We start from the raw sequence: 13,478 nt of genomic DNA, 5'->3' as shown, positions 1-13,478 counted from the left end.
GCCGCTCTGCGCCTGCGCACTAGGGACCAAGATGGCGGCGCCCGGTGGGCTGCAGGAGGAGGCGCTGAAGAGGAAGGAGCGGCTGAAGGCTCTGAGGGAGAGAACCGGGGCGGCGGCGGCGGCCAGGCAGGTCGGCAGGGGGAGCGGAGCGGGGCGAGGGGTTAAGGGCGGCGGCTTCGGGTCCGAATGGGGCGGGGTGGGGGAGCAGGGCCGAGGCCGGCTTGGCGTGGTGGGAGAGCAGGAAGGCAGCCCTGGTGGATCGGGCCCCGAAGCTTCCCCTCAGCCCTGTGGATCCCGAGGGGGAGGGGCGAATGACCGTCCCTGCCAGGTCACTTTTTGTGTCCCCCCTTCAAATAATTTTTATTTAGTATTATTTTATTTTATTATTAATTTTCTACTTAATAATATGTCACCACATCAGTGTTTTCCACTTTACCTCCCTGGCACTTCGGAGCCTATTGTTTTAAGCTGGGTTCCTCAAACTCGGCCCTCCAGATGTTTTTTTTTTTGGCCTACAACTCCCATGATACTTAGCTTGCAGGACCAGTGGTCAGGGATGATGGGAATTGTAGTCTCAAAACATCTGGAGGGCCGAGGTTGAGGAAGCCTGGTTTTAAGTAATAAAACTGCTCCTTTTATGGGGTACCCAAGAGAGTCCTTTTGTAGGTTCTCTATTAGTAGGAGCAAATAACAGAGGCCAACCAGAGAATATTGAGAAGTAAAGCAGCTAGTGAGCCTGATCTTTATTGAACTGTTGCAACAGGGCCCTCACTCACCACACAAAGGAGGGAGGAGGAACCCAGAACAATGGTGCGCAAGCCCTTATATAGACATTTTAAATTGCCCACCCTGGAGTCCAAGACCACCCGCAGAAACATCATACATACATCACAGGAGTGTAGCCCAATTCCACCCCCCAGGTACATCATACCTACATCACAGAAAAGTCGGTCTACAACAGAAATCTGAGTGGGTTGTTTTTACCCTGTCTGCCATGTTACCAATTTTTTTTTTTTTAAATTCCTTCCAGTGGCACCTTAGAGACCAACTAAGTTTGTTATTGTTATTCAGATACTGTCTGAAGAAGTGTGCATGCACACGAAAGCTCATACCAATAACAAACTTAGTTGGTCTCTAAGGTGCTACTGGAAGGAATTTGTTTGTTTGTTTGTTTGTTTGTTTGTTTTGACTATGGCAGACCGCTTCCTACCTGTTGCCAGGTTACCTGTTAATGGTCACTTTGACTGGATTACCTGGACAGCCTGGCCATTCTTTTGTAATGATAATACTTAATTCCTGAGCCAGGTCACAGGCTCACCCAATTCACACCTTAAATGTGCCCTTAAGGCAGGATTTGTGAGGACAGAGACAATGGGAAGGTTTCTGCATTTCCTTCAACCTTGCTGAGAAATATTTCAAGTGACTGAAAGAGTCAAAATGGTTTTAGGACTTTTCCTGTGGGTTTCAGGCATGTGGTTTTATATATTTATATATGTATTTGCTTGGTACATTTGTGAACATTATATGTAGCAGGAACCCCCCCCCCCCATCATTCAGTTTGTACAAACTTCACACACACTCACACACTATACACTACACTTCTGTTATAAATTCATAGAAAATCAACCATACATCGGATTTGCACTGTTCCACTTTTATTTTACTCCATGAAGGAAGGAATACAAATTGGGGAAGGTTTGATACAGGGTACCCATAATCCCTTCAGCATACCAGCACATCCACAGGAGCCCTGCCCAGTTGCTATGCCAACCCTGATGGTCCTAGACAGAAGACCATCAAGATCACAAAGAACTTGCATATGGGAGTGGATTCAGCACAGACTGGAACAAAGGACAATAATCAGCTCTTCCCTCTGGGGGCAGGAAACTGCAAACTCCCCTCTGTCACCTGGAAAGTACTTATGGCGAGGGGGAAAGGGGGAACCAGCCAGGTGACAGGACACTTAGGTTACCACCACAACTCCTCCCTCAACCCCTCCTTTCTGTGATGTATGCATGATGTTTCTGGGGGTGGGCTTGATCTACAGGATGGGAGTTTCAAAAGTCTTTATAAGACCTTGCACACCATTTTTTCCTGTGTCCTTCCTCTCTCCTGCAAGTGAGGGGAGCACCCTGTTGCAACAGTTCAATAAAGGCCAAGCCTACAGGCTGCTGTTTTGCTCCAAGTTATCCTAGTTGGTGTCTTCGTTTTTGTCCAAGGGAGCCCTCGGATTTTTCCGTTAACTATATATATATATATATATATGCTTTCGTAGATTTTCACGGGTACAGGAATGCAGGTTTTGGTGTCTTCGGGTGTCTTCCCGTGTAAGAGTTGGGGTGTCTGGGCGACGTTTCGACGAGGTCTCACTCGTCATCTTCAGGCTGGTGCTTTCGGCTTCAAGAAGCCGAAAGCACCAGCCTGAAGATGACGAGTGAGACCTCGTCGAAACGTCGCCCAGACACCCCGACTCTTACACGGGAAGACACCCGAAGACACCAAAACCTGCATATATATATATGACGTAAACTTTCTTATAACACTATCAACTTCCTTCCCTCATGATTTTCTAAATTAACTTTTATATCAGTGCTTAGGGATGATGGGAGTTATAGTCCGTCAACATCTGGGGACCCAAGTTTCTCAAGTCTGCATTAGTGGAAGGATTTATGCTTGTGTAATGGCACATGGCCACTTTCCTCCCCCAGGGTGTGCCCCAGGGCCTCCCCAAATATGCTCTGAAGGAAGGGGGAACCCTCAGAACAGATTTAGAAGGTTTGTGGGGGGAAGGAAGTATGGGAAGTTCTGTTTTACATGCAGAAATCCTTGTATTAGCAGAGCAAGTGGCTAATGCTAATTTGGATACAAAGTTGCGATTCCTTTTGGAAAGCAGGTGTGTTTATTTGTAAGACACACAAAAAAATGATTGCCAAATCATACATACATAATTTTATTTGTAAGCCACCTTTCCACAGCTCATACCACGCTCAAGTCAACTTGCAACATGAAAATAAACATAACTACAATGTAACAAAAGTAGTCATTAAAAATATGCAGTTAAACTGAACAGTTTGCACAAAAATCACAACAATATCTGTAATAAAGATTAAAAAACCCCACAAACTTCAACACCCCAACCCAAGAGTCTTTTCAGCTTAAGCTTTTGTAGCTGGATTCAGTCAGAGTCCTGCCCTTACAGGCCAAGTGAAAAAGGCCTGCAGGACAGGAGCAGACCCTCAGGGCTCACAACCAAGATGGTTTTCCACATGATACTGAATTAAAAGGGTCCTTACTCTGATGTATGTACATTTAAAGGGATTCCACACAGATGATGCAGCAGATTTGTGGTTTATCGGTTGCTTTACAGGGAATGACCAAAACTCACAAGTTAGGGGATTTTGACTGGTCCTGAGAGATCTGCATTGGCTCCCAGTATGTTTCCGAGCACAATTCAAAGTGTTGATGCTGACCTTTAAAGCCCTAAACAGCCTTGGTCCAGTATACCCGAAGGAGTGTCTCCTCCCCCATCGTTCTGCCCGGACACTGAGGTCCAGCTCTGAGGGCCTTCTGGTGGTTCCCTCATTGCGAGAAGTGAGGTTACAGGGAACCAGACAGAGGGCCTTCTCGGTAGTGGCACCCTCCCTGTGGAATGCCCTCCCTTCAGATGTGAAGGAAATAAGCAGCTATCTTATCTTTAAAAGACATCTGAAGGCAGCCCTGTTCAGGGAAGTTTTTAATATTTAATGCTGTATTGTTTTTAACACTCAATTGGGAGCCACCCAGAGTGGCTGGGGAAACTCAGCCAGATGGGCGGGGTATAAATAATAAATTATTATTATATTATTATTAAGACTCAACATTAAGAAGAATTTTCTGGTGGTACAAGCCATTGGGTAGTTGAATAGACTGTCTTGGAAGGTGGTGGAGTCTCTTCGTTGGAGGTTTTTAAGCAGAGATGAGATGGCAACCCAGCAAGAGAGTTGTAGTGGTAGATTTCCTGGATTGCCAAGGGTTTGGACTAGACTCTTTTACCAGCATTAAGGGTCTGTGTTACTCAAACTAGAAAATTTTGTATCTTAAATTGAACAAGAATACCAAAACTCAAGTCTCAGTTATGAGATTTGGGGCACAGGAAGTGAATGGGAATACGTAGGGCAGGCACCCCCAAACTCGGCCCTCCAGATGTTTTGGGACTACAATTCCCGTCATCCCTGACTGCTGGTCCTGTTAGCTAGGGATGATGGGAGTTGTAGTCCCAAAACATCTGGAGGGCCGAGTTTGGGGGTGCCTGACATAGGGTATGGGGGACTTCGATCTTCTGTGATCTTCAGAAACGAGTTCTAATGTGTGTGTTTTTTGGGAGGCGGTGGAGAGATTGCAGTAACTTTTGAAGACCTTTTGAGGTAGTGTTTTGGAATCCAGGAGCGTGTGAGCAGCTTAAGGTGCCATGATATGAAGGATTTGAGGAGGCAGGGATTTCTGTATGGTATCTCTTTGATGAGAGAGGCACGTCCAACTCCCAAGAGACTGTGATCTACTCCCAATACAAAAAAAATGGCAGTGATCTACCCATTTTTTTTCAGGGGGAAGCCAAAGTTATAGAGCTTTTTTTTGGGGGGGGGGAGCCAATGGATGCCCCTAGCGCAGGGGGCGGGAGGAGGCATCATTGCTAGACCGCGATTGACTACGCATGTGAGGTGACCTACCAGTTGATCACGATCAACCTGTTGGACATGCCTCATATAGTATATGGTCAAGAGAAAGAGACACTGCTCTGGACCAGAAACCCTGGGTTCAAATTTCTGCTTGGTTCTGAGTGCGTTAGGCAGCCTAGAGTGTTTTTGTGCGAGTGTTAAGGTGCGCCGCCCCTTTCTTTTAATTTCTGGGTGATAATACTGATAAATAACTTGCAGATTGATCGTTTATCTGTATTACTGGCACAGTGTACACATACCACTTTAAACACTTTAAAAGCACTCAACGGAAACTCCCCATTTACACGTGTTCAAGGCATACGTGCATTGCCACAAACCTGGAAGTGGTACGAAAAGTGGCAAAAACAGCTCTTAAAAAGCACGAAAACAATCTTGGGAGCCCTTGCACCGACCTTTGAGGCTTGTGGAGATTTGGAGTTTGAGTGATGAGGTTTGGAGGGAGCGGTTGTGCTGTTTGCAGGCTTTTTCGATCTTGTTCCCAATACAGTATATGCAATTTCACTTAAATGCCTCAGAACATTTACCCTACATAAATAGGGAGCTTGCCTATAGAATAATTTGTTGTTGTTTAGTCGTTTAGTCCAACTCTTCGTGACCCCCTGGACCAGAGCACGCCATAATAATTTAGTAATATTTATTGGGGATTTTCCTTATGATGGAAGGCATAAGCATTTGGGACTTCTTTTTTGGGGGGTGGTGAATCCTGAGGAGTTATGCTTGACGATTATGAATGGTGTAGCAAGGCAAAAAGAATTTGTCTGCTATGAACCCACCAGTGAAAATGATTGGTAGTAGATTCAGTTGCTGATGAAGAATATCGCTAGAAGTTCCTTTGAAAAAAGAACTTCCAAATTCACAAAGGAATAGATCTGTCAGAGGCTATTTGCTAAAATGGAAACCTCCCTTGTTCAGAATACTTTTGATAATCTGATACTAGGAACTAAGAGGACTCTGTTAGCTCCATCGTTCCTCAGCTGTGAACTGCCGGGAGCATCTAGCTGGCTACTATTGGAATACGAGGCTAGAGTAAAATAGGCAGTCCATATGTTTTCATGATTTGAACGCTTTATTCCAGATCTTCTCAGGGCACACCTGTGTAGGTTTAGCATTGGGTACTTCATGCATAACCTGTGTACTATGACAATATCTGCAATATATCCTGAAATAACTTGATAACGTGAACTGACTTGGTGATTCTACATTGAGGAGGGGGGATATCATTGGCCCCAGCTGAGGCTACGTAGTGCTTGTTCTCTCACAAGCTGTTGTCTACTTCACATCTACGCCGTCATGGAAGAGCACTGCTTTTGTCCCTTGGAAACCTTTTATTTCTTAATTAAAAAGAAATACGATAGCTGAAGGTTTGCTGGCGCTTTCCTTGCTGCCAGTGCCCCCAAGAAGTTGCGGCTTCTATGAATTATCCATGTTAGGAATAAAGTGATCTGTCAAGATAAACCGCCTACCCCCACAGCTCATCGTTTATTAATAGCCTGACTAATAAAGCTTCTGACAGCTTGGGAAAATGGATTGCTTCAGGCCAGGCGGTTCAGTCTCTCAGACCAGGTGGGCCGCAGCAGTACTTTGACACAGAACCCACGAGCCACACACTGAATTAAATTTCCATATCGTGAGTTAAAGTGTTCACAGTACAGTGGTACCTCAGGTTACATATGCTTCAGGTTACATACATTTCAGTTTACAGACTCCATTAACACAGAAATAGTGCTTCAGGTTAAGAACTTTGCTTCAGGATGAGAACAGAAATTGTGCTCCAGTGGTGTGGCTGCAGCAGGAGGCCCCATTAGCTAAAGTGGCGCTTCAGGTTAAGAACGGACCTCCGGAACGAATTAAGTACTTAACCCGAGGTACCACTGTATAGCTAATATTATTTAATATACACAATATATTTAATAGAAAATATGTAATTAAATGCACAATTAATAGATTTAATATACTTATTTATTTAGCAAAATTAATAATGCAGACATTGAGCTGTCAGGATATAAAAAGATGGGGTATAAATAAATATTATCATAATAAATTATTTTAGAAGGATTCCAGTCAAAATGATTCAAGGCTTTGGTGAAGCCAGTAAATAAACGCAGCCCGTGAAGAAGAAGAAAAGTTCACAGAGTTGTGGGGCCAGTGCTCGAAATCTGCCAGGCATACAATCCTGTGTTGCGAAGTTGCGACCATATGGAGATCTCTAGATGCTAGGTTGGCAACTGACATCTCCATCTGGCTGGATAGCACTGCTGCAATCCTGTTGTTGTTGTTGTTGTTGTTTAGTCATTTAGTTGTGTCCGACTCTTAGTGACCCTCTGGACCAGAGCACGCCAGGCACTCCTGTCTTCCACTGCCTCCCACAGTTTGGTCAAACTCATGCTGGTAGCTTCGAGAACACTGTCCCACCATCTCGTCCTCTGTCGTCCCCTTCTCCTTGTGCCCTCCATCTTTCCCAACATCAGGGTCTTTTCCAGGGAGTCTTCTCTTCTCACGAGGTGGCCAAAGTCTTGGAGCCTCAGCTTCACGATCTGTCTTTCCAGCTGCAATTCTAGGCACACTTTTTTGAGGATAAGAAAGCTCCTCTGGATGCAGCGGTTCTTACTTCCAAGCAAATAACAACAACAACAACAGAGTTCCTTGAAAATAAAGGAAAAATAGCGCCTAGACCATGGGTAGGCAAACTAAGGCCTGGGCGCTGGATCCGGCCAAGTTGCCAACCACGGACGGTCCAGGAATCAGCGTGTTTTTATATGAGCAGAATGTGTCCTTTTATTTAAAATGCATCTCTGGATTATTTGTGGGGCATAGGAATTCGTTCATCTTTTCTCTCCAAAATATAGTCTGGCCCCCCACAAGGTCTGAGGGACAGCGGACCGGCCCCTTGCTGAAAAAAAAATGCAGATCCCTGGCCTAGACAGTCCATTTTGACGATTGTAACCTAGGCTTAAGTCGCCATTTGGTTATATACGGTGGAACATTGGGTTACGTACCGTCCTCCTTACAAATATTACTGGTAACAAGCTCCACTAACCGAGGAGCCCCTAGTTGCGAACTTTGCCCCGGGATGCGAGCGGAAGTCGTGCGCCGGCGGTGCGGCAGCAGTGGGAGGCCCCATTAGCAGAAGCGGGCCTCGTGTTAAGAACGGTTTCGGTTTAAGAATGGACCTCCAGAATGAATGAAGTTTGTAACCGGAAGAAGAAGAAGAAGAGTTTGGATTTGATATCCCTCTTTATCACTACCCGAAGGAGTCTCAAAGCGGCTAACATTCTCCTTTCCCTTCCTCCCCCACAACAAACACTCTGTGAGGTGAGTGGGGTTGAGAGACTTCAGAGAAGTGTGACTGGCCCAAGGTCACCCAGCAGCTGCATGTGGAGGAGCGGAGACGCGAACCCGGTTCCCCAGATTACGAGTCTACCGCTCTTAACCACTACACCACACCGGAGGTACCACTGCAGCTGGCTTTTAAACTCTGGCGCCCACCTGCACCTGGGCTTTGCCGCTGGACGAAGAGCTCCCAGGGCAGTGTCTTGGGGTGGCCAAGAAGGGAGATGTGGCTCAGTTTCGCTCCGCCAGGTGAGAGTGGGCGAGTGGGCAATGAGCTGCAGATGGAGGCGGCTCTGGAACAGCCATGCCACTGACGCTGCCAGTTTTAGCCCAAAGTGGCGTGGCACAGGATCGCTCCCTTGGCCGCTGTGGGAAAGTGCTGCCATCTACCAAGGGCTGAATGTTGGATCACCCAGCGTAGACTAAAGCCTGCTTCTGTTTTTGCTTTGGGGGAAGTTGCTGTTTCATCCTGGTGACCCTATAGGCCCCAAAAGACACAAAATAAAGCCTAATGCGAGTCACGCTCCTCACGGAGATGGGTTTTTTTGTCCAGGCCTTATTAAATGGATGACACTCTGTTCAGCTGTGCATTTCCTGTTTTCTTTCCTGTTTTCACACTGCATGAGGAAGTGGAACAGCGTCTTCAGGCCACGTTAAGCAGAGCCCCAGAGAAAAATAGGAAAGAGAATGCTTGCGTTGGTGTGATAAGGTCTGTGGTTTGCTCCGGCTGAGGCAGGAAGTGAAGCTGTTGTGTTGCTGCCTGATTTCAGAATACAAATGATAGCTTTCCATTTTAACAACCAAAGCCTGGTTTCGCTGGCTCATGAAACACTTTCTGCTGTCTTAGCAAATGATGGTTATCAAGGCTTAGGCTGGGTAATTTTTAAGGGAAGGAAATGCATTTTTTTTAAAAAGTATTTGACTTATTTGGATTTTAAATTGCATTAAAAATAAAGAAAAGAAGCTACAGCAACAGTCCCTGTACAAAGGAAGAAATGCATGTACAGTGGTACTTCAGGTTAATAACTTGATTCGTTCCGGAGGTCTGTTCTTAACCTGAAACTGTTCTTAACCTGAAGCACCACTTTAGCTAATGGGGCCGCCTGCTGCCGCCGCGCCACCGGAGCACGATTTCTGATCCCATCCTGAAGCAAAGTTCTTGACCCGAGGTACTATTTCTGGGTTAGCTGAGTCTGTAACCTGAAGCGTGTGTAACCCGAGGTACCACTGTATTGCTCTGCTCCCATGTGGCTCTCAGAAGGCTGTTCAGAAGTGCTAAAGGGATACATATGGAGATAACGTTAGTCCTTCTTCATGCCAGTGACCTTCCCTGGCTCAGCGGCTTTTCAAATCTTGGTGCATGCTTTCAACTTAAGCGAGTTTTGTAAGGCCCTTGTTTTGGGAGGTTTATGCCTCACTTGTTTCCACACCCCTGATATCTGCGGCTATAGGACTCCCACTTTTGGAACTGCCCTGTGGAGTGTTTTCCCAGTCCCAAATTGCAGCCTTTATATATTTTAGCCAGGTTTGTGGTGCTGTATGCATGCTAGAAATATTCCCTGCTGGTAGTATTGCTGCCTCTCTGTGGCATGGGACGGGAGACCTTTCCAATCCAGCCACTTGTAACTTATTTCTTGAGCAACCCCGAAGCCACATGGTTCACAATCCCTCCCTCCCTCTCTTCTGCAGAATCTGGGTCTTGGCAGCAGAGCGCTGCTCAGAGTTAAAGAGAAACTGTGCTAACAGAGGGCAGAAAAGGTGGCGAAATCTCTCTCCTTGAGCGCAGAGGACGTGACAGCTTTGAAAACTTGCTATCAAGCTTTTTAGATCGGTTGGCGCCAGTCTGTGTACTGGTATAAATAAAGAAGCGAAAGAGGGCTAGATGTGGATAACAAATGTGGAACAAGGCTGCGAGACAACTTTCCAAACACATTTTACAAGTACATGGAAAGTGAGGAATTTTATAGCAAAGTGCCTTCCGTGTCTTAAGAACCCATGCTGTGTTCTTTTTTTCCAACCCACCCACTTAACTTTTCCAGTCTTGGCTAATTCTCTCTTTCTGGATTCACCTTGTAGTCATTGTTTATAGGGGTCAGAAAAAAGAACTGAAATTTAGGCCAGGGGTAGCCAGCATAGTCTGCTTCAGATGTTGTGGACTCCCTTCATCCCAGACTGCTGGGAGTTGTAGTCAAAGTCTTAATGTTCTGCTGATGGAGCACCTAGCAACTTGCTTTTTAATCCCCTTCGCCAGGAAAGCCTTCCAAAAGGTTAATATGCCGGGTTTGTGCACACAGCCGAAAAACGTTTCAGCTTCTAACATTCTGGCATCAAAATATAATGGGAGTCCAGGTAACCCGGGGCCTAGCACAATGGATGCTTTTGAATTCTGGTGCTGGAGGAGACTCTTGAGAGTCCCATGGACTGCAAGAAGATCAAATATCCATTCTGAAGGAAATCAGCCCTGAGTGCTCACTGGAAGGACAGATCCTGAAGCTGAGGCTCCAGTACTTTGGCCACCTCATGAGAAGAGAAGACTCCCTGGAAAAGACCCTGATGTTGGGAAAGATGGAGGGCCCAAGGAGAAGGGGACGACAGAGGACGAGATGGTTGGACAGTGTTTTCGAAGCGACCAGCATGAGTTTGACCAAACTGCGGGAGGCAGTGGAAGACAGGAGTGCCTGACGTGCTTTGTTCCAGGGGGTCACGAAGAGTCGGACATGACTAAACAACTAAACAAAACAACAACAATTCACACACACACACACACACACACACACACACACACACCACCTTTCTGCCAGGTCCTGATCCAGGATAGTGAACCTAACCCCGTGCATTGACACAAGGCAACACACAAGTAATGCAGAGGTCAATGGTGTTTATTGCTATAAAATTAGAAGTTCCATATAACAAGAAAATGAAACACAGACAACAACAAGCACTTTGAAGATCCATGCAGTAGTGGCTGGTGATCTTGGGCAGCGAATTCTAATTATGCCTTGACAGTTTTGTATAGTGTCTGTCTCTCAAATATTCTCCTTAACAGCCTGAGCTAGTGCGACCCTTACATTCAGAGCTAGCTGATTTTAGTGTTGGAACATTACCCTTTCGGCCACCGAGGTGGCTCTTGCGGCACCTAACCATCCATGCCATAGAATTGGTTTTCCTGGTGGTAGCCAAGTGGCCTGGTGTATTCTTCTGCACATATCTGAGTGGTTTGCTGCACCTCGGTGGTTAACTCTGTTGTGTTCAGCTGGGCAGGAGTTGCTCTCAGCCAAGGTCACTTTTAATGAATGTTAGATTTCCCAGCCAAAGTTTCGTCCCTCCCCTCTTGTTTCCAGGCTTACAATCCAAAGATAGCAGCAGCGACTCCCCTCGTGAAGAGCCAAGGCTCCTCAAGGAATTTCAGGTTTTGAAAGGACAAAATCAAATGCCCATGAAGAGCATGTTTTCTTTTCTGCTTTTAAAATGCCAACCCTAGCTTGGCTAACTGGGCCTGTATTATTGAACTGTATCTCTCGTCAAGCAGCTCTGCCTTTCCCCAGCAGGGCTTTTGTGTTTGATTTAAAAAGGGATTGTGAGGGAGGGGGTGGTAAGAGAAGACTAGGGGGAAACTAGGTTAATGATCAACTCCAAAAATGCACAGTTAGATCTGTGTCTTGCACCCAAGTGGGAATGCTTAATTAGTATCTGCGAAGCATGTGATTTACATCTGCAAACGACTCCCTGGTGTTGTTTGAAATTAACCTGTTATGTGTGTTCACATCATATATATAAATAGCAGCTTCTGTCTCGAATATTTGTTAATATCACAGCAGTGCTGTACACGGATTGCTATTTACAGACGGCTGAAGAGAGAGCGAGAGCACAAAAACAAGCTTTTGCCCTTGAGGACCTTATAACAGGATAGGTTTGAACCCTCTCTTCTGTGCAAGCCAGGAAGAATCAGTTGACACATTCATGGCTCGTTAACTGGTACAAGGGGGAAGAACTCACAGTTTTTAATACTGCAGTGGATTCCCCATTTTTAGCATAGCCAATGTTTAGCTTTTCACAGACATACTGTCTGGGCTCGTGGGGTGGCATGTTGAACTCAAAATCTGAGAGGAGATTTTTGGATGTCCGTGTTTGGTGGCAAATGGTTTCTTTTTAAATATTTGCAAATTTCCCTTTACAGTGGTACCTCAGGTGACATACGCTTCAGGTTACAAACTCCACTAATCCAGAAATAGTGCTTCAGGTTAAGAACTTTGCTTCAGGATAAGAACAGAAATCGTGCTCCTGCGGTGCAGCGGCAGCAGGAGGCCCCATTAGCTAAAGTGGTGCTTCAGGTTAAGAACAGTTTCAGTTTAAGAATGGACCTCGGGAACGAATTAAGTACTTAACCCGAGGTACCACTGTAATAGCTTTTACCAAAATCGGTTTTGGCACAGTCAAAAAAATCCCAAAAGCCATATAGAAGAAGATGCATTAAGAACAACAAGAACAACAACGTAGCAAGACCAAATATTTATTATGTGGTACATAAAAATGAGAAGGCCATTGCCTTCCTCATTTCCCTGCAAAGAAACTCACAGAGATTAGTAGTCTTAAAAAAACAACATTTTTTAAAAAACCTGCCCACCCACTTATAGCTGTGTCAGTGATGTCAAAAAGTGCAGGTGTTGGGTGGGTGGGGGAGGTAATGGGACATCTCTTTGTTACGATCTCCTCCTTCCTCCCTTGGCTGATTTGGCAGCCAGGTGAAGCTACCTTTTTGCATATATTTCTAACTCTTAACCACCTTCTGGGAAGGGAAAACAGCAGTGTGTCACACCGGAGAAACTCCAGAACATTGCATGCAAGAAGGTCCCTGATTCAGTCCTTGGTAATTCCCGTTTTAAATGAACAGGTAGCAAGTGACTGTCATAATGACTGTTAAGAGACTTCTTGCACGTGGTGGCAGAAAGTCAGTTGTTGCACAATAAGGAAGTGAATTGGGGCCTCGGTACACATAAAAGGTAAAGGACCCCTGACAGTTAAGCGATTCACCCTCTTGTCATGTGATTTAGTGAGTAGATCCAGTGAGTTGGCCAGAGATACAGATACTTGTAAGGTGGGGGCAGTGAAGGGCGTTTTTTTTTGGAGGGAAACTGCATCAGAAAATGTTCAGTTTGCGCTGGAAACTGATGACTTAGAACAGCCTTCACCAACTGGCTGCCCTCCAGATGTTTTGGACTACAAATCCCATCAGCCCCAGCCAGCATGGCCAGGGATGATGGGAGGGAGTTGTAAGTCCAGGCTTTCTCAGCCTCGGCCCTCCAAATGTTTTTGGCCTACAACTCCCCTGATCCCTAGCTAGCAGGACCAGTGGTCAGGGATGATGGGAATTGTAGTATCAAAACATCTGGAGGGCCGAGGTTGAGGAAGCCTGTTGTAGTCCAGAACTTCTAG

The 13,478-nt window shown here is 45.7% G+C and overlaps 1 protein-coding gene across 1 annotated transcript in view; it reads left to right on the top strand.

The window, feature by feature from the left end:
* Window positions 1–13,478, top strand: part of CCDC12 (coiled-coil domain containing 12) — a 34,465-nt gene continuing 20,987 nt past the window's right edge. The window contains exon 1 of the mRNA XM_082192668.1: window positions 1–130. Within this exon, the coding sequence (XP_082048794.1) occupies window positions 32–130 (99 nt within the window). The 5' untranslated portion in view covers window positions 1–31. The remainder of the gene's footprint in view (window positions 131–13,478) is intronic.

Source organism: Podarcis vaucheri, assembly GCF_965113315.1.
Source record: "Podarcis vaucheri genome assembly, chromosome: 12".
NCBI classification, from domain to species: Eukaryota; Metazoa; Chordata; class Lepidosauria; order Squamata; family Lacertidae; genus Podarcis; species Podarcis vaucheri.
Note: the sequence above shows the minus strand (reverse complement) of the source record. Positions and strands in the feature narration are given on the sequence as shown.